We start from the raw sequence: 21,380 nt of genomic DNA on the forward strand, positions 1-21,380 counted from the left end.
GTGTCATGTGATCCTCTTTTTGCGACCTTCTGACAAGCAGAGTCAATGGGGAAGCCGGATTCACTCAACAACCATGTTACTGATTTAACAACTGCAGTGATTCACTTAAGAAACGCCGGGCTCAATTGTGCTCGTAAATTGAGCAGCACCTGTATAAAGGTCTTAGAAGGGGGGGGAAAAAATACAGCCACACGTGGAAAAAGAAATGTCGAAACAAATCTGGGCCGTCTTCGACTTGCAAATCATTTTGACTAGTTCAGAGTTACGACGGCGCTGGAAAAAAAAAGAGACGACCGTTTTTTCACACTCACAACCCCTGCAGCATCCCCGTATGGTCACATGATCAAAGTTTGGGCCCTTGGCAACCGGCATGTATTTATGACAACTGCACGGTCCTGGGATCATGTGATCACCGTTCTGTAACCCTCCCAGCCGGCAAAAGGTCGCAAAACGGGGCAACACTCATTGACACAACTGCCTTGCTTAGCCAATGGAAAGGTCAGGCTCAATCGTAGTCGCAAGTCGAGGACTACCTGTATGAGGTGACCATTCTCTTCCACCGAGCTCACAGCTTCAGGAGGGATGCCAATGGAACAGTGAGGGAGGAAGGAGATCTGCCCTGAGCCAGCCAGATCACCCAATCAACTCTGGTAGTCAAGAGGGTGACGGATGAGGCAGCCAGATCACCCTCATGCCTTGGAAATCAGCTCAGGCCAGATAAAATTATGTCAGCATGAAACTGATGCTCAAGACGGAGAGAAAAGGAGAGACACAAACCCACTGGATTAAAAGGGCAGAGGACAGCAGCCCACGATTTAAAACCCAGGAATTATTTAGTTGCATCACATCCCGGAATCTTCCAACGCTTTCCAAATCTGGGCTGAGTTTTAGGGGAATCAATCCCATGCCTGCTTTGTTTGCATATTAATAACCACTCTGGCAAGGGGCTTTAAGGAAATCTGAAGGAGCTGCAGGAAACCAATATGACATTTCGGAAAAATCAAAAGAAAAACACAATTAATGGTAGACGAGAGGAGGAGAAACATGAAGGAACTGTTCAACTGATTAGCAGGAAGGTTAATGCTACTATAATGAAGCATTAGTTTTCCATTAACATTCTCAGAACCGATGTACATTCCTCAGAAAATTCCGTGATAGTAGACAGAAATGCATATGATCAAAATCTAACTTCTAAGGTATGTATTTAAATGTAGTATACTATTAGCTCAAGCCACCCACATATTCATATTTTCATTCTTGCTACTTCGTAATCATTCTACACATTTGTACCAATTCTTTGGTAGTTTTAAGCAATCTCTAGATTAGCCACAGTTATATTTTCATTCTTGCTACTTACTAGTCATTCTACACATTTGTATAAATTCTTTGGTAGTTTTACGCAATTTCTAGATTAGCCACAGTTACGTTCATCAATCAAAATTGTTTTATTTGGAATAGTGCCAGAAGGTTGTTCAGTGAAATATAGTGAACAAGTGATTCATATTAAAAATGGAAAGTACGCTAAACTTATAAAAGTTCAAGACTGCACATTCCAAAACAAATCTCCCTAAAGGATCAAATGTTTTAACAGGATTTATAAAAAATACTTCATTCAGGGATCCTTTTCTGAAGATTAAAAATTTCCTTCAGAAGTATTTTTCCTGCCTCATAGTGTGGGGGCAGCCACGGAAGGAGCAAACACGTATTGTGATGCTGCCACACAAACACCACCCTCTGTTAAGGAGCCAAAAGTTCCATAATTATGTTTCATCGTTTTATTGATATCACAACTGGTTACTTGATGGCCTGACCTTCAACCTTCTCCTGCTTTTGTCCATCTGATTTCAGAAAGAGCTTTTTGATGGTGATTCTTCAGTATCTTTGAGTTTGCCGCTCAAGTAAGGCAGACTTCAGTCTCTTAAGCTGGTTATATCTGATTTTACAGCATCACAGAAAATGCAACTGAGTCTATTTCCTAGCAAGGAGGCCAAGATTTAGTATCCTAGACACTAAATATGCCGCACCCCACCATTTAAAATTCTTTTTACAGCGCAATTCTACTGCATATGAATCCTGTCCGTTCTTCAGAAGTAGATCCTGATTTGTTTTAGTAAGATTTTCAAAGTCCTCAGCTTACAACCACAAGTTAACCTTGGAGTTTTTGTCGTTCAGTCGTTGCAGTCAGACGAGGCTCAATTTTACGATGGTTTTTGCCATGGTCATCAAAGAGAGTCACTGTGGTAGTTAAGCAAATCATGCGGTCATAAATCCAAACCCAGTTTATTCAAAGGGTTGGGGGTTTTTGTATTTTTTGCTGGAAAATGGCAAAACATCACAAAATGTGACCGGGTGACCGCAGGACCCTGCAACTAGTCATAAATGTGAGCCAACTGCCAAGCGCTTGAAATGCAATCATGGGACTGCAGGGGTGGTGTGGCAGTTGTTAAGTACAATTGAGAAATCATTAATAGGTCCGGATTATTTACGGGAGCACCTGCTGCCGGCGTCAACTTCCCATCGCCCCGTGCGTTCCTACAGAGAGGGTCTCCTCAGGGTGCCGTCGGTCAGGGAGTGCCGGCTGGCGGCTCCCAGGGGGAGAGCATTCTCTGTGGGCGCGCCTGCCCTCTGGAATCAGCTGCCTGTGGAGCTCCGGATGGCTCCCGACCTTCGCTCTTTTTGCCGTGACCTGAAAAGCTGGTTATTCGAGCTTGCCGGCCTGGACTGAGGGATTGGGGTTTTAAATTTCATAATTTAATTTATTTTGTTTGGGGCTAAATTTAATTTAATCTATTTTTAACTTTTGTATGTTAGATTTTAATTGCCCTGTACACCGCCCTGAGTCCCTCAGGAGAAGGGCGGTATATAAATCAAATAAATAAATAAATAAATAAATAAATAAATAAATAAATAAATAAATAAATAAATAAATTTCTGAATGGCCATTAAGTAACTGGTCGTAACTGGTCTGCATTTAGGCAGGAAAAATCAAATGCACAGGTATAGTATAGGTGGTACCTTGCTCGATAGTAGTAACTGTAAGAGGGATCTCGGAGTCCTAGTGGACAATCACTTAAATATGAGCCAGCAGTGTGCTGCAGCTGCCAAAAAAGCCAACACAGTGCTCGGCTGCATTAACAGAGGGATAGAATCAAGATCACGTGAAGTACTAATACCACTTTACAATGCCTTGGTAAGGCCACACCTGGAATACGGCATCCAGTTTTGGTCACCACGATGTAAAAAAGATGTCGAGACTCTAGAAAGAGTACAGAGAAGAGCAACAAAGATGATTGGGGGACTGGAGGCTAAAACATATAGGGAACGGTTGCTGGAATTGGGTATGTGTAGTTTAATGAAGAGAAGGGTGAGGGGTGACATGATAGCAGTGTTCCAATATCTCAGGGGCTGCACCTGAAAGCAGGACAAGAAGCAACGGATGGAAACTAATCAAAGAGAGAAGCAACCTAGAACTAAGGAGAAACTTCCTGACAGTTAGAACAATTAACCAGTGGAACAACCTGCCTCCAGAGGTGGTGAATGCTCCAACACTGGAAGTTTTTAAGAAGAGACTGGACAGCTATTTGTCTGAAATAGTATAGGGTTTCCTGCCTTAGCAGGGGGTTGGACTAGATGACCTCCAAGGTCCCTTCCAAATAATTATTATTATTATTATTATTATTATTATTATTATTATTATTATTATTATTATTATTATCATTAATTATTATTATTATTATTATTATTATTATTATTATTATTATTATTATTATTATTATTATTATTATTATTATTATTATTAATGTCAAGGACGACTTGCACTCCTAAGTGAGGGCAAATGCACGTGAGAAATGTATTTTCTTATTGGTTTGGGATGGTTGTTTTATTCATGGCTATGGACTTTGTGCCTAACAACTAAAAGAATAGACTGTCAGTATAGGTAGTCCTTGACTTACAACAGTTCATTTAGTGACCATTCAAAGTTACAATGGCCCTGAAAAAGAGGGACTTATGGCCGTTTTTCACACTTATGGCTGTTGCAGCATCCCCACGGTCACCTAATCAAAATTCAGATGCTTGGCAATTGACTCACGTTTATGACAGTTGCAGTGTCCTGGGGTCATGTGATCCCTTTTTGCGAACTTCAGACAAGAAAACTCAATGTGGAAGCCAGATTCACTTAACAACGGTGTCACTAAGCTAACAACTGCAGTGATTCACTTAACAACTGGGGCAAGAAAGGTCATACAAATGGGGAAAAACTCACTTAACAAATGTCTCACTTAGCAACAGAAAATCTGGACTCAATTGTGATCGTAAGCCGAGGACTACCTGTATTTATAAAAAAGAAACATACGGTGTTTTCAGAAATAGTGTTGCAAACAATGTGAATCATACCATTTAGTTAGAAAGACGGATACTTTGCAGCAAATTGGTCCAGTAGTTTTCATGGGGAATTATAATAACCACATGCATTAATTGTCTAACATGAGCTGAAGCTGATTCATGGCTGCTTAATCATCTGTGGCTGAGAAGGTAACTCAAGCTACTTACATTGTTTTCATCTTGCACTCTCACTTCTTTAAGGACTTTCCTTGTTCTTGGGCTTGCCATGGTCCTGTAGGAGAAAAACAATCAATGTAAACAAGATTCACAGCATAGAGCAGGGGTATGCAACCTTGGCTCTTTTATGACTTGTGGACTTCAACTCCCAGAATTCCTGAGCCGGCTGGGAGTTGAAGTCCACAAGTCATAAAAGAGCCAAGGTTGCCTACCCCTGGCATAGAGGAATTTAAATCAGAATTGGGACCACACGTTAAGTTAAGATGATTTATTGCTCATGTCTACTATACACAATGATTTAGTCAACTAACAGGCAGCATTAAATTAGCACTAGATGAGAGTCAATGGCATTCCAAAGGCACTTATACCAGGAGTCCCCAACCCCTGGTCCATGGACAGGTACCGGGCCGCGGCATGCCAGCAACCAGGCCGCACAAACAAGCAAAGCCCCATCCAGCACACAAAACCACGCACCCTGCGGTCCACGGAAAAACCTTTCTCCATGGAACCGGTCCCTGCTACCCAAAAGGTTGGGGACCTCTGACTTGAACCATTAAGGATTCCAGGGTGATTCCTCATTTGACTCCACCCCTAGGTTCTGCCTCTCCTCCTACAGTTTAGCAGAAAATATTACAGCAATTCCCTGATTTGTCAATCTGAAAGCAGCTGGGAGATCAAATATGAATTCTTTCCCATTAATACCAGAGCATTAGTATCAATAAGGTTACCCACGATCGCAGCTTGAAGTAGCACTTTTGTCCATGATCTAACTGCACCAACAAAACACAATAATGCCAGACAGGAAGGGAAAAGCAGGCCAGCGTTCTCTAGCTTGGATCACAATCTGCAAAGCATGCTTTGAAAGGGAACCCAGGATTTAATAAATATTGTCAGGGAATTGTTCTTCCACAATGAAAAAGATGAAGAGAATAATTCTAGTGGAACACTATGGGAGATACTCGTGCATGAACAGTTTTTGTAGCAGGCTTTGCATTTTTTAAAAGAACGAACTTTTATTGAACAGACACCATTTTGAAGGATGCATATTGACAACTGGGAAAATCCAAAACGTTTTTAAGTTTTAACTGCTAACTCAACAAAATATTATTTTTAAAAAGCCCTGTGCTTTTCTGGCTTTTATCATGTTTTGTTGATAAAAACCAGAGTTGCAGCAAAAGTTATAAGGAAAACCAGAACATCTGCTGGAAACTCCTATCCCACATGAGAAAAGGTGAGAAGGGACTTGAAGACAAGCATTTCCTGTAAAGATTCCCATTTGGTATAACTGATATACATTCCTAATGTTGTTGTTGTTAGCTGCGAAGTCGTGTCCGACCCATCGCGACCCTATGGACAACATTCCTCCAGGCCTTCCTGTCCTCTACCATCTTCTGGAGTCCATTTAAGCTCACGCCTACTGCTTCAGTGACTCCATCCAGCCACCTCATTCTCTGTCGTCCCCTTCTTCTATTGCCCTCGATCTTCCCCAGCATTAGGCTCTTCTCCAGGGAGTCCTTCCTTCTCATTAGGTGGCCAAAGTACTTGAGTTTTAGCTTCAGGATCTGGCCTTCTAACGAGCAGTCAGGATTGATCTCCTCTAGGACTGACCGGTTTGATCGCCTTGCAGTCCAAGGAACTCGCAGGAGTCTTCTCCAGCACCACAGTTCAAAGGCCTCAATTCTTTGGCGCTCAGCCTTTCTTATGGTCCAACTTTCACTGCCATACATTGCAACTGGGAAGACCATAGCCTTGACTATACGCACTTTTGTTGACAGGGTGATGTCTCTGCTTTTTAGTGTGCTGTCTAGATTTGCCATGGCTTTCCTCCCCAGGAGCAAGCGTCTTTTAATTTCTTGGCTACAGTCCCCATCTGCAGTGATCTTGGAGCCCAGGAAAATAAAATCTGTCACTACCTCCATTTCTTCCCCATCTATTTGCCAGGAATTGAGAGGGCCAGATGCCATGATCTTGGTTTTCTTAATGTTAAGTTTCAACCCAAGTTTTGCACTCTCCTTCTTCACCTGCAACAAGAGGCTCTTTAGTTCTTCTTCACTTTCTGCCATTAGAGTGGTATCATCTGCGTATCTTAGGTTGTTGATATTTCTTCCGGCAATCTTAATTCCAACTTTTGATTCATCTAGCCCTGCCTTTCTCATGATGTGCTCTGCATATAAGTTAAATAGGCAGGGCGACAGTATACAGCCTTGCCGGACTCCTTTCCCAATTTTGAACCAATCAGTGGTTCCGTGTCCAGTTCTCACTGTTGCTTCTTGACCCGCATATAGGTTTCTCAAGAGACAAATAAGATGGTCTGGTACTCCCATCTCTTTAAGAACTTGCCACAGTTTGTTATGATCCACACAATCAAAGGCTTTAGCATAGTCAATGAAGCAGAAGTAGATGTTTTTCTGGAACTCCCTAGCTTTCTCCATGATCCAGCGTATGTTGGCAATTTGATCTCTAGTTCCTCTGCCTCTTCGAAATCCTGCCTGCACTTCTGGTAGTTCTCGATCCACATACTGCTGAAGTCTAGCTTGTAGGATTTTAAGCATGACTTTACTGGCATGAGAAATGAGTGCAATGGTGCGATAGTTTGAACATTCTTTGGCACTGCCTTTCTTTGGAATTGGAATGTAAACTGATCTTTTCCAATCCTGTGGCCATTGTTGAGTTTTCCAAATTTGCTGGCAAATTGAGTGTAGCACTTTTACTGCATCGTCTTTTAAGATTTTGAATAGCTCAGCTGGAATACTGTCACCTCCACTAGCTTTGTTGTTGCTCAGCTTTTCTAAGGCCCACTTCACTTCACATTCTAGGATGTCTGGCTCGAGGTCAGTGACCACCTCATTGTGATTATCAGGGACGTTAAGCTCATTCTTGTATAGTTCTTCTGTGTAATTTTGCCACCTCTTCTTAATCTCTTCTGCCTCTGTTAGGTCCCTGCCATTTTGGTCCTTTATCATGCCCATTTTTGCATTAAACGTTCCCTTCATTTCTCCAATTTTCTTGAAAAGATCTCTGGTCCTCCCTATTCTATTGTTTTCTTCTATTTCTTTGCACTGTTCATTTAAGAAGGCATTCTTATCTCTTCTAGCTATTCTCTGGAATTCTGCATTCAATTGGGTGTATCTTTCTTTTTCTCCCTTGCCTTTTGCTTCCCTCCTTTCCTCAGCTATTTGCAAAGCTTCCTCAGACAGCCATTTTGCTTTCTTGCATTTCTTTTTCTTTGGGATGGTTTTGGTTGCTACCTGTTGTACAATGTCACGAACCTCTGTCCATAGTTCTTCAGGCACTCTGTCTATCAGATCTAATTCCTTAAATCTATTTGTCACCTCTACTGTATATTCAACAGGGATATGATTTAATTCATACCTGACTGGCCTAGTGCTTTTCCCTACTTTCTTCAGTTTAAGCCTAAACTTTGCAAGGAGAAGCTCATGGTCTGAGCCACAGTCAGCTCCTGGTCTTGTTTTTACTGACTGTATAGAGCTTCTCCATCTTTGGCTGCAGAGCATATAGTCAATCTGATTTCTGTGTTGACCATCTGGTGATGTCCATGTGTAGAGCCGTCTCTTGGGTTGTTGGAAAAGAGTGTTTGCTATGACCATCGTATTCTCTTGACAGAATTCTATCAGCCTGTGCCCTGCTTCATTTTGCACTCCAAGGCCAAACTTGCCTGTTATTCCGGTTATCTTTTGGCTTCCTACTTTAGCATTCCAATCCCCCATGATGATAAGAACATCATTTTTTGGTGTTAGTTCTATAAGGTGCTGTAGTGCTTCATAGAACTGGTCAATTTCATCCTCTTCAGCACTGGTGGTTGGGGCATAGACTTGGACTACTGTGATATTGAATGGTTTGCCTTGGATTCGAACTGAGATCATTCTGCCATTTTGAGGATTGTATCCCAGTATTGCTTTTCCTACTCTTTTATTGACTATGAAGGCTACTCCATTTCTTCTGAAGGATTCTTGCCCACAGTAGTATACCTGATGGTCATCTGAATTAAATTCACCCATTCCTGTCCATTTTAGTTCGCTGATACCTAAGATGTCGATGTTCAGTCTTGTCATCTCTTGTTTGACCACGTCCAGTTTTCCTTGATTCATGGATCTTACATTCCAGGTTCCTATGGAGAAAAAATCTTTACAGCATCGGACTTTCCTTTCACCACCAGACACATCCACAGCTGAGCGTCCTTTCGGCTTTGGCCCAGTCGCTTCATTCTTTCTGGCGCTACTAGTACTAGCCCTCTGCTCTTCCCCAGTAGCATATTGAACGCCTTCCGACCTGAGGGGCTCATCTTCCAGCGTCATATCGTTTTGCCTTTTGGTACTGTCCATAGGGTTTTCATGGCAAAGATACTGGAGTGGGTTGCCATTTCCTTCTCCAGTGGATCACGTTTTGTCAGAACTCTCTGCTATGACCTGTCCGTCTTGGGTGGCCCTGCACGGCATAGCTCATAGCTTCATTGAATTACGCAAGCCCCTTCGCCACGACAAGGCAGTAATCCATGAAGGGGACATTCCTAATATTCAGGAAATTTTTTTTAAAAAAAAACTGGCTTTTTGCAGTATTTGAAATTGTGGTGTGAGAATTGATTGCACTTGTGGTGACTGGTTGCACTAATAAATTAATAGTGATCCGATGAGGTTCCATGGAATTGAGATTATTAAGATGTGCTTATTTATTTACATGCCAATTTAGATGCTGCTGATATTGTTGCCATTTTTGCTGCAGCCTGCTTAGATTTGCCCCAACTGAAGCTGCAAAAACCTAAAAATCGAAATAAAATCTGGGCAGTCAATCAGCATTCACAAGGAAACCTGTACAATCTGAAAGAACAGGTGACAAGTGGGTTCAGAAAGGTGACTTCTTGGCACTTGTCCGTTTCAGATTTGAAGCGGTCATTTCTTTTAAATGACTGCTATAATCAAAGTACTGTCAAGGTGCTAAGCTTTGTGGAATACATGGAGGATTGCCAAAGAGAGAGAGACAGACAGAGAGGACAAGATGAAGAGAATTAGACTGCATTATTTTTGGCCAAGGGTCAGCAGTATCTTTCTTCTTTTAATGAAACAAGGCAATTAAAACTTGGCAACAGCCTGTGGTGCAATGAAAGAGAACCCCAAATCTTTATGAAGAATGTACACGGCAGGAGTTAACCTCTTAGAGTAGAGGTCCCCAACCTGGGCAACTTTAAGACTTGTGGACTTCAACTCCCAGAATTCCCCAGCCGGCTGGCTGGAGAATTCTGGGAGTTGAAGTCCACAGGTCTTAAAGTTGCCCAGGTTGGGGACCCCAGTCTTAGAGGTTGTCTCCTGCAAACCTTGGTAGCCTAAACAGAAATGGGGTTACTGTACCTTTGTGAAATGTGAAAAGATAATACAGATAGTCCCCGACTTACAACCATTTAATAATCGTTCAAAGTTACGACGTTGCTGAAAATAGTGGTTAATGACCAGTCCTTGTACTTATGACCACGCAAGTGGCCCAGCAAGAATGTGATAAAAATTTGGGCACCTGACAATCAGTATCTGTGACAATTGCAGCATTCCAGGCATTGTGTGATTGCGGTTTGCAACCTTCCCCTCCAGGAGCTTCTGACAACCAAAGTCAATTGGGGGAAACCGGATTGACTTAAGGTGTGATTTCACTTTTGCCACCTTGTGGCAAAAAAAGACTGTAAAATTGGGCGTGACTCACCTAATGACCACACTGCTTAGCAATGCAAGTTCCAGTCCCATCTGCGGTTGTAAGTCGGGGACTACTTTTATTATATTATTTCCCGGCTAGTAATTATTTCTTGCTATTAGCTCACTTTTGTTTTTATTTCTACACATAAATCTTCTATTTGGAGAGGCCCAAAGTAGAAATGCCACGGCAAGAATCATTTCGAGTAGCTCCAGTATTCCAAAGTCATGCAGGTTTTATGTCATAACATTATTTAATGTTAGTTTGGTCGCTTAACAGTGAGACACTAGTAAAGCGGGCACAGCAGAGCCTGCATTTTCTGCATCGTACAAGAAGAACACATCTTCCTTCTCCTGTCCTTACCACTTTCTGCACAGGGACGATTAAAAGCATGCTGTTGTATTGTATTACAGTCTGGTTTTGAAATACTACTGTTTCGGACAGGAAGGCTGTCCAGAGAGTGGTGAGGCACGCTGGCTGAGGAATTCTGGGAAGTCCACAAGTCATAAAAGGGCCACGTTTGAAGACCCCCTGCCCTATACCATCTCAGAGATATGGTTATAGAAACCTCTAGGGATGGAGCACCCACAGCTTCAGAAAGCAAGCCATTCTACTGATTAATTGTTCTAACTGTCAGAACATTTCTCCTTAGTTCTCTCCTTGATTAGTTTCCATCCATTGTTTCTTGTCTTGCCTTCAGGTGCTTTGGAGGATAAGATTGACCCTCCTCTCCTATGTCGCAGCCCCTCAAATATTGGAAGATTGCTATCATGTCACCCATTTTTTTCATTAAAGTAGGCTTACCCAATTCCTGCAACTGTTCTTCGTATGTCTTAGCCTCCAGTCCCCTAATCATCTTTGTTGCTCTTTGCACTCTTTCCAGAGACTCAACATCTTTCCTTTCACCATAAAATGTTTGGTTTTTTTTCGCCACAAAATCAGGAAGAAAGACATCATCTGAGCCACTGAATTTCAACCCCTGCCTAGGGCAGGAATCCAGGTTATCCAAGTTAAATGGTTACCTTGACTTCACTTGGGCCAGGCTACATCTTTACATTGACAGTTCTGCTGTCAAAGTGCTTCTACTGTTAGGATTTATTTTTTCTAAAAGTGCCGTAAATCGAAGTTTACTTTCTGTTACCTAAATGCATTAGTCCATGACTGCCCTCTGGAATGAAAGAGCACAGGTCTTGAGCTTCTGTGAGACACTAATTTATTTAAAAGATCTGTATGGCCACCCATCTTAAAGCTCACGGGGGGGGGGGAGGAAGAGACGATACTTTTCCAACATTATTATCATATTGCCCCGACATCTTTTTGGTCAAAGCTAAACAACTTCAATTCTTTCCATCTCTCTTCACAAAACTGCAGGTAGTTCTCAACTTATGACAATTGAGCCCCAAATTTCCATTGTTAAGCAAGACTGTTAAGTGAGTTTTGCTCCATTTTGGGACCTTTCTTGCCACAGCTGTTAAGTGAATCACTGCAATTGTTAAGTTAGTAATACTGCAGTTAAGTGAATCTGGCTTCCCCATTGACTTTGCTTGTCAGAAGGTCGCAAAAAGTGATCGCATGACACCCAGGACCCCCGCAAGCGTCACAATTACATGCCAATTGCCAAGCATTCAAATTTTGATCACGTGACCATGGGGATGGTGCAACGCTCCTAAGTGTGAAAAACAGTGATAAGTCACTTTTTTTTTCAGTGCTGTTGCAACTTCAAACGGTCGCTAAATGAATGGTTGTAAGTCGAGGACTATCTATAGGTTCCTAATCACCTCCGCCACCCCTTGTCGGAACCTGCTCCAATTCTTCTGAATCCTTTTTAGCCCACTGTGCCCAGAAATGGGAAAGATCCTCAGGGTGGGATGCAAAGCAGGCCGAATAAACAGAAACCCCAATTTATCACGATTTGGAGAGATGGGATGGGATGGGAATGGAATAGAACAGAATAATTTTTTATTAGCCAAGTGTGATTGGACACACAAAGAATATGTCTCCGGCGCACAGAGCTTTTTTTCTCATAGAACGCTCAGAACGGAGTTCCGGCACCTTTTTTGGATGGAACCTTGTAGGGTAGGCAAGGCAGGTTGTATAACATGTGTGAGTTCCGGCACCTTTTTCTTTTACAAAAAAAGCACTGCCAGCGCATAAGCTCAGCAAGCAATAGGTCACAGACCACAAATTTATTTATTTATTTATTTATTTATTTGATTTATATACCGCCCTTCTCCTGAAGGACTCAGGGCGGTGTACAGGGCAATAAAAATAAGAATACAGGATACAAGATTTAAAGTTAAGTGATTGTGCCCAATGTTGTAGGTTAGTTAAAATAATGTTAAAACCCAAACCCATCAGGCCAGGCCGGCTTGTTCGAATAGATAAGTTACAGTTACAGTTACAAATCACAGTTACAATCATTTAACCGTAAGACACAACAACTGACAAATTAATTGTTAAGACCCCCCCCCCATAGGAGAAGACAGCAGGCAAGATAAGATGAGCAACTGAATTGAGGCTTTCCTTCCAGGCATCCTCAAAAGCGCCCAGCGTTTTCGCCTGCAGCCCCCCTCCCCATCCAAGCAGGACCTGAATCTGCCACCGACTATTATTCCAAGATTATTATTTTTTTTTCTGGGGGGGGGGGGAGAGAGAAGGCGAGAACCATGAGCAAACCCAGGACCTCCCATCTCTCTTCCCCCCCACCACCTTTTTTTTTAAAAAAAATTATGCATTGGTGGCAGAGAGTCTTGAAGGCAGAAAAGCTGATAATTTGGCCCTGGTAATTTTCATTCATTATTTCTCCCGCCTCTTTCTGCGGGGGTGGGGGGGGTGGGGGGGGTGGGGGGGGTGGGGGGGGTGGGAAAGGGGGAAGAGCCCAATCTGGATTTCCTTGCTGTCTTTCTTGTAAGGCAGGGCTCTTCAAACTTGGCCCTTTTATGACTTGTGGACTTCAACTCCCAGAATTCCTCAGCCAGACACATTGGCTGAGGAATTCTGGGAGTTGAAGTCCACAAGTCATAAAAGGGCCAGGTTTGAAGAGCCCTGTTGTAAGGGGATCAGCCTTCCCACCCAAATGGGGGTGCCCAGCAAATTTACCCCCCCCTTTCCAAGGCATTCGAGCAGATCCCTGGGGAACCCCACCGGGGGTTGGGGGGGGCTGGTGGCCCACCTCCCTCCCCACAGGCGCCACAGTCTTGAGCGGAGCCAAGATTTAACCCGGATCCCCCCATAGGGGGAAAAAAGGGGGGGCAAAAGGGGAAGGGGCTGAGGAGGGGAGGGGGAGGGGGGCTGGATGTAGCCTGAGGGGAGGGAGAAAAGCCCCCTCCCCTTCCCCGTTTCCCTCAGCTTGGGACATACCCGACTAGGCGAAAGGCAAAAGCGGCTACTCCGGAGTCGGCGAGCGAACCACCGTTTGCCCTCAGTCCGTCAACCGGCCGGGGAAACCTCTCAGCCGGCTTTTTTTTTCTTTTTTTTTCCTCTCGCCTCTCACTGCGCAGGCGCCGTCTTTGCCACGGCCGGCTACGTTGCCACTTTGCAAAGGATGCCGGGTAAGTTTGCCAAGCCACGAGAATGTGGGGGTGGGGAGGGGAAAGGGAATGGGGAAAGAAAGAGACCGCAAGACGGCGCGCGCATGCGTCCAGGGCCCGCCTCCGCCTGAAATACGACGTCTCGACGCTGGAGTGGGGGGTGGACAGGGCCGCGAGCCCGAGGGGGAGGAGAAAAGCGGCGGTGGGGGGGGTGTGTGATGAAAGAAGGACCGGTGACGTGGCAAGGAGCCGGCGAGCGGATTGGTGAGTTCCGCGCGAGCCGGCGAAAGAGGCGCTCATTGGTGGGGAGGCGCGGCAGGCGCTTCTGCACGGGTGATTCCCGGGTGTGCGGGTTTCACACGTGCCCTAACTAGAGACGAACGTGGGAACTGTAGATGGGCGGGGTGCTGGGTATGGACAGCGTAAAGGAAAAGGAATTAGGGCTGGGTAGCATATATGCAGATGATACCACTCTAATGGCAGAAAGTGAAGAGGAACTAAAGAGCCTCTTGTTGCGAGTGAAGAAGGAGAGTGCAAAACTTGGGTTGAAACTTAACATTAAGAAAACCAGGATCATGGCATCTGGCCCTCTCAATTCCTGGCAAATAGATGGGGAAGAAATGGAGGTAGTGACAGATTTTATTTTCCTGGGCTCCAGGATCACTGCAGATGGGGACTGTAGCCAAGAAATTAAAAGACGCTTGCTCCTCTGGAGGAAAGCCATGGCAAATCTAGACAGCACACTAAAAAGCAGAGACATCACCCTGTCAACAAAAGTGCGTATAGTCAAGGCTATGGTCTTCCCAGTTGCAATGTATGGCAGTGAAAGTTGGACCATAAAAAAGGCTGAGCGCCAAAGAATTGAAGCCTTTGAACTATGGTGCTGGAGAAGACTCCTGCGAGTTCCTTGGACTGCAAGGCGATCAAACCGGTCAGTCCTAGAGGAGATCAACCCTGACTGCTCTTTAGAAGGCCAGATCCTGAAGCTAAAACTCAAATACTTTGGCCACCTAATGAGAAGGAAGGACTCACTGGAGAAGAGCCTAATGCTGGGAAAGATGGAGGGCAAGAGAAGAACGGGACGACAGAGAATGAGGTGGCTGGATGGAGTCACTAAAGCAGTAGGCATGAGCTTAAATGGACTCCAGAAGATGGTAGAGGACAGGAAGGCGTGGAGGAACATTGTCCATAGGGTCGCGATGGGTCGGACACAACTTCACAACTAACAACAACAAAGCATATATGGAAAGAACTGAAATGATTTAAGGCGGGATCCGACTGGTAGTATCTTTCCAGTTTTGCACGAAAGCTGTAAAGTTACAGTACGCCTGCCCAGAGAAAAGCCGATTGAGCAGCCTTTTCAGAAAAGGCTCTGCGAAATGAATCAAAGGGCGAGAAGGTGCTGTGGGAAGTCAGCCCCCACCCCAGAGAAGGAAATATTAAAAGGGCAGAATATTATATTTCCTCAAAGGATCTTAAAGAGGCTGAAAAGCATGCCCAGTTTTTCTTAATTGCCCCAAGTCTGCTTCCCCCAGGCAGAAACCAGGTCTATAGAAATGCAGATGTAACAATCCATTCGGGAAGGTTGGAGCCCTCCAGCTAGAAGCTTAGGAAGGCAAAGACACCTAAAATCTACCTACTCCATCCAAACTATAGGATTAACCCACAGATGCCAAAAGGGCACACTCACACTCAGGTCAGAATACATGACACAGGAAATATAAAGCCTCAAACAGGAAACAACTCCAAACAAAAGGCTCCGGAGGGTATAAAACCCCATTCCCTACATTTGCTTACTCTCTTTTTTTCTAGAGCCATCTTTCTGTCTGGCTCTCCTCTTCAATAAACTGCAACCTTCTTTCTAAAGCAGTTGCCATTTTGGACCCTGATGAAGATTTTTTTCTTCAATAGGGCTTTGGAGGTGTTCTAGTCTATAACACCTGCAAACCTCCCCCCCCCCCCATGGCAAGAGTCCTTATACTATCCTGGATAAATGGTTTTCCAATCTTTTCTTGAAAACCTCCAGCAATGGGACGCTCACAACTCCGGGAAGCAAACTGTTCCATTGATCAATTATTCTCACTGCCAGGAAATTCTTTCTTGTTTCCAGATTGGATCAGAGGAGGAGGAGTGCTGTTCCTTGGTATAGCCTTCCAGTATGTATGTATGTATGTATGTATGTATGTATGTATGTATGTATGTATAAATAAATAAATAAATAAATAAATAAATAAATAAAACTAAGCTATGAACAAACCTAGATAGCATATTAAAAAGCAGAGACATCACCTTGCTGACAAAAATTCATATAGTCAGAGCTACGGCTTTCCCAGGAGTAATGTATGGCTGTGAGAGCTGGACCATAAGGAAGGCTGAGCTCACAAGAATTGATGCTTTTGAATTGTGGTGTTGGAGAAGACTCTTGGACGGCAAGGAGATCCAATCAGTGGGTCCTAGAGGAGATCAACCCTGACTGCTCTTTAGAAGGCCAGAGACAGAAGCTGAAGCTCAAGTCCTTTGACCACCAAGTGAGATGGGAGGACTCCTTGGAGAAGACCCTGACATTGGGGAAGATGGTAGGCAAAAGGAGAAGGGGAGGGCAGAGGAGGAGAAGATTAGATAGTGTCATTGATGCATGAATTTGGGCAGGCTCGGAAAATGGAGACAGGGGAGGCCTGGTGTGCTGTGGTCCGTAGGGTCGCAAAGAGTCGGGCACAACTTAGCGACTGAATAACAACAAAACAAATCTGATAGGGCAAGGATCTCCAACCTTGGCAACTTTACGACTTGGGGACTTCAACTCCCAGAATTCCTCAGCCAGCATGCCTGGCTGAGGAATTCTGGGAGTTGAAGTCCACAACCTGTAAAGTTGACAAGGTTTCATTTAGTAATGTCATGGAACAATTTATGCAACTGGCCTCAAGGGGGCGCTGTTAGATAGTCCTTATGCAACTCCATTGCTAACCTCTGTTTGAATTTTGATTTTGCCCTGTGTTTCTGTCTCTGATTCTGTCATTCAGCCTTGGATTAAATCGAAGAACATTCACATATGCTCCAGAGCAGTGTTTTTGTTTTTGTTTTTCAAACTTGGCAACTTTAAGGTGGGCGGACTTCAACTCCCAGAATTCCCCAGCCAGCTGAAGTCTGCACATCTTAAAAGATGCCAAGTTTGAAAAAAACACTGCTCCAGAGAATTCAATTGTGTATATGATCAAATTACCCCAGGCAATTTGCAAGCTTCAGCATTACTTTGATTTACAGGCTCCCCACGTTACACTTAACTGGGTCGATGGAGTTGCAATGGGGAGTGGGTTAATTGACTCGGCAAACTAGCTTCAATTTAGCACAGTTTTGCTTAGAGTTAAACTTAATAGCCGCCCAGTCTGTTGTGGGATGGAAACACCCAAATCTGGGGGATTCTCCCATTGGCTTGGAACTTAAAAGAAAGAGAAGAAAAAGAGCTGGAGAAAAAATAACAGTTTGACAAGCAAATTTATAGAACTTGCTGCCAAGGTGTGAAAACATAAAACTTGTGCCTCCCAACAGAGGGTCAGGCAGGCCTCATCTTACAACCATTTGTTTATATGATTGCTACAACTTTCAACTGTAATTCTGCGTTCAGTGACAGTCGGAAGTCAAGAATTGCTTTTATGAAAGGAGCAGAGCTTACTCAGTGGCGTACAATGCTGTGTTTGGTGCACAGGTGTAGAATAGGTGGTGCTTGGCCCTGTGAGTAGCCAGTAACTGTCAGAGGGATCTCGGAGTCCTAGTGGACAATTGCTTAAATATCAGCCAGCCATGTGCTGCAGCTGCCAAAAAAGCCAACGCAGTCCTAGGCTGCATTAACAGAGGGATAGAATCAAGATCACGTGAAGTATTAATACCACTTTACAATGCCTTGGTATAGTGCATCCAGTTTTGGTGGCCATGATGTAAAAAAGGTGTTGAGACTCTAGAAAGAGTGCAGAGAAGAGCAACAAAGATGATTAGGGGGCTGGAGGATAAAATATACGTAGAACAGTTGCCATTATTGGATATGTCTAGTTTAATTAAAAGAAGGCCTAGGGGTGACATGATAGTCTTCCAATATTCAAGGGGCTGCCACAAAGAAATAGAATAGAATAGAATAGAATAGAATAGAATAGAATAGAATAGAATAGAATAGAATAGAATAGAATAGAATAGAATAGAATAGAATAGAATAGAATAGAATAGAATAGAATAGAGCTGGAAGGGACCTTGGAGATCTTCTGGTCCAGCCCCCCGCTCAAGCAGGAGAACCTATACCATCTCAGACAAGTGACTGTCCAGTCTCTTTCTTAAAAAACTCCAGTGATGGAGCACTCGTGATTTCTGGAGGTAAGCTGTTCCACTGGTTAATTGTCCTCACTGTCAGGAACTTTCTCCTTAATTCCAGGTTGCTTCTCTCTTTGATCAGTTTCCAATCATTGTTTCTTGTCCTGCCCTCTGGGGCTTTGGGGAATAATTTGACCCCCTCTTCTTTGTGGCAGCCCCTCAAATACTGGAATACTGCTATCATGTCCCCCCTGGTCCTTCTTTTCTCTAGACTAGCCAAACCCAAGTCCTGCAGCCGTTCTTCATATGTTTTAGTCTCCAGGCCTTGGATCATCTTAGTTGCTCTTCTCTGAACTTTTTCCAACGTCTCAACATCTTTTTTGTAGTATGGTGACCAAAATTGGTTGCAGTATTCCAGGTGTGGTCTTACTAGGGCTTTGTAAAGCGGCACTAATACTTCATGTGATCTTGATTCTATGCCTCTGTTTATATAACCCAGGATTGTATTAGCTTTTTTGGCTGCTGCTGCACACTGCTGGCTCATGGTCAACTGATTGTCTACTAGGACTCCAAGGTCCTCTCACAGTTACTACTATTGAGCAAGGTACCCCCTATACTATACCTGTACATTTGGTTTTCCTTGCCTAAATGCCAGTTTCTTGCCTAAATTCCTGCCAGTTTAGTGTCATCTGCAAATTTGATGAGTTCCCCTTTTATTCCCTCATCTAAGTCATTTATTTTATTTATTTTTATTTTTTTATTTTAATTCCATTTATATCCCGCCCTTCTCCGAAGACTCAGGGCCTAAGACAGTGGTATCCCACTGCTTACTTCTCTCCATGTGGATGTAGTACCATTGAGGACTACTCATTGAGTACAGTTTGTCAGCCAGCTACAGATCCATCTGGTGGTGATGTTGTCTATATTCCACCTCTTTCTAGCTTACTAAGCAGAGGGTGGTGGTCTACTTTGTCGAATGCCTTACTGAAGTCTAAGTGTACTCTGTCCACAGTGTTTCGGTGGTTTGACTAATTTGGTGACTTTATGAAAGAATAAAATAAGTTTGGTTTGGCATGAACTGTTTTTAAGAAACCCGTGCCGGCTGCCAGTTATAACTTTGTTTGCTTCGAGTTGTTCCCAGATCTGTTTTTTTATTCTTTTCCAGGATCTTCCCGGGTATTGATGTTAGACTGATTGGTCTGTAATTTCCTGGGTCTGGTTTCCCCCCCCCCCTTTCTTGAAGATGGGAACCACATCAGCCCTTTTTCCAATCCTCAGGTACTTCCCCGGTGATTCAAAGCTCCTGAAGGCAGGACAAAGAAGTAACAGATGGAAACTTCTCACGGAGAGATCCAACCTAAAACTAAGGAGGAATTTCCTGACAGTGAGAACAAATAACCAGTGGAACTACTTGCCTCCAGAAGTTGTGAGTAGTCCATCACTGGAGGTTTGTGAGAAGAGAATAGACAACCATTTGTCTGAAATGGCATAGGGCAGGGGTAGGCAACCTCGGCTCTTTTATGACTCATGGACTTCAACTCCCAGAATTCCTGAGAATTCTGGGAGTTGAAGTCCATGAGTCATAAAAGAGCCGAGGTTGCCTACCCCTGGTATAGGGCAGTGATGGCAAAACTTCTAGAGACCAAGTGCCCAAACTGCAACCCAAAACTCACTTATATATCGTCAGGTGCTGGGTGGGCATGCCCATTGGGTAGGCATGGCCAACTGGGGGCGTGGCTGCGGTGGTAACAGCAGACTGGGTGGGACTAAAAAGTTCAACCAATTCCAACTTTGCGAGATCTTTCACCGCCCCCCCCTGAGAAGTTGAAATTGATTGATTGAACCTTTTTTTTTTTGCACAGGGTGGTGGAGGCCTAAAGCGAAAAGGTTTTATAAAACCCAGCTGAAAGCCTAGGACTGGAACGATGGCGCGCGTGCCCACAGAGAGGGCTCTGCGTGCCGCCTGTGGTATGCGTGCCATAGGTTCGCCACCACGGGTAAAAGGTTTCCTGCCTGAGCAGGGGATTGGACTAGAATATCTATAAGGTGCCTTCCAACTTTGTTATCCTGTTACTTGGACAAAACCGTCTATTCCTAGAGACGCTTTCCCTTCCAAATCCCATATTGCAGTTCCCAAGCGTTGCCTTGTGTCGCCAGCTAACCAGTGGGAAAGGAGCTGGGGTGAGTATGAAGCCTTGACAGTATACCCTGTCTCAAAAGGTTTATGGGACGCTAGAAGAGGAATTAAGTTAAGCCATTGGTGCTACTGATCAGCAGTGGACGTGCACCCCATCTTCGTAGTTCGCTGTGAACGCTGCACGAGTTGAATGTTAAGGCTCCCCGGAGGATCTACAGAAATGCAAGTAGAAGTAATCCTGCAGTAGAAGAGGATGTCTGTAGCTCAAGGTTAAACTGTGCAGTCTTTGGTCTGTTTGTCCGCCTAATATCATCAGTGCTAATGAGTGCGAGGTTTGCTGCCTGTTAATATATAGCAGCTTGCCCTGCCAATGTTAATGGCGGCGTGGTTTTTTCCCCCCTTGATTAGTGCATTGTTTTCTCCTTGATTGCTTGTCTGGTGCTAATCCCTGCTTATCTGGATATTGGCTGTTGGTGAAGATATGTTCTGGACTTTTTGTTTTCTTTTTTAATGTCTCTTTTCAGAGGTGTGTAAATGTGGTTTCTCTCAGTTTGCCCGTTGATGGCCGATTTGTCTGAGTGCCAGGCATTTTTGGATTTGGCTTGGACTCGGATGCTTACAGTTTCCCAGTTCAAACTGGTTGAATCTGTCCATGAGGTAGCATGAGTGCCCCATCGTCGCCTAGCTGGCTTTCATGCCTAAGGGAGCTCTAGAACTCACAGTTCTCCTGAGTTCTAAGCCAGAAGCCTTTGCCGCTACACCAGGGGTAGGCAACCTTGGCTCTTTTATGACTCGTGGACTTCAACTCCCAGAATTCCTGAGCCAGCCACACTGAGGGGAAAGGGAGAGATTTCCAAGCTGAGTCATGCTGGCTCAGGAATTCTGGGAGTTGAAGTCCACGAGTCATAAAAGAGCCAAGGTGGCCTACCCCTACACCAAACTGACTATAAACTGCATATATAAACCTGCACTCTGGGCAGTTTACATTTATAGAAACAGGTGAAAAATAGTTAAAAATCAAAACAAACCAACATTGAAATATTATTAAAAACTGTGCTAAAGTCATGCCTACAAAACCCAAGAGAGAAACGAGACGGGGATTTATTTTATTTATTTATTTTATTATATTTATATACCGCCCTTTCCCGAAGGACTCAGGGCGG

General features: G+C 44.0%; 2 protein-coding genes across 2 annotated transcripts in view; both read right to left on the reverse strand.

Moving 5' to 3' along the window:
• ARFGAP1 (ARF GTPase activating protein 1) overlaps positions 1-13,747 on the reverse strand; it is a 52,033-nt gene extending 38,286 nt beyond the window's left edge. Inside the window, exons 1-2 of the mRNA XM_081325187.1 lie at positions 13,615-13,747; positions 4,552-4,615 (exon numbers count right to left, since the gene is read on the reverse strand). Coding sequence (XP_081181313.1) covers positions 4,552-4,611 — 60 coding nt within the window. The 5' untranslated portion in view covers positions 4,612-4,615; positions 13,615-13,747. The remainder of the gene's footprint in view (positions 1-4,551; positions 4,616-13,614) is intronic.
• The window catches only part of COL20A1 (collagen type XX alpha 1 chain), a 532,145-nt gene that overhangs the window by 273,310 nt on the left and 237,455 nt on the right, over positions 1-21,380 (reverse strand). The gene's annotated exons all lie outside the window — the stretch shown is intronic.

Source organism: Vipera berus (assembly GCF_964194415.1).
Source record: "Vipera berus genome assembly, chromosome: 3".
Classification (NCBI taxonomy): Eukaryota; Metazoa; Chordata; class Lepidosauria; order Squamata; family Viperidae; genus Vipera; species Vipera berus.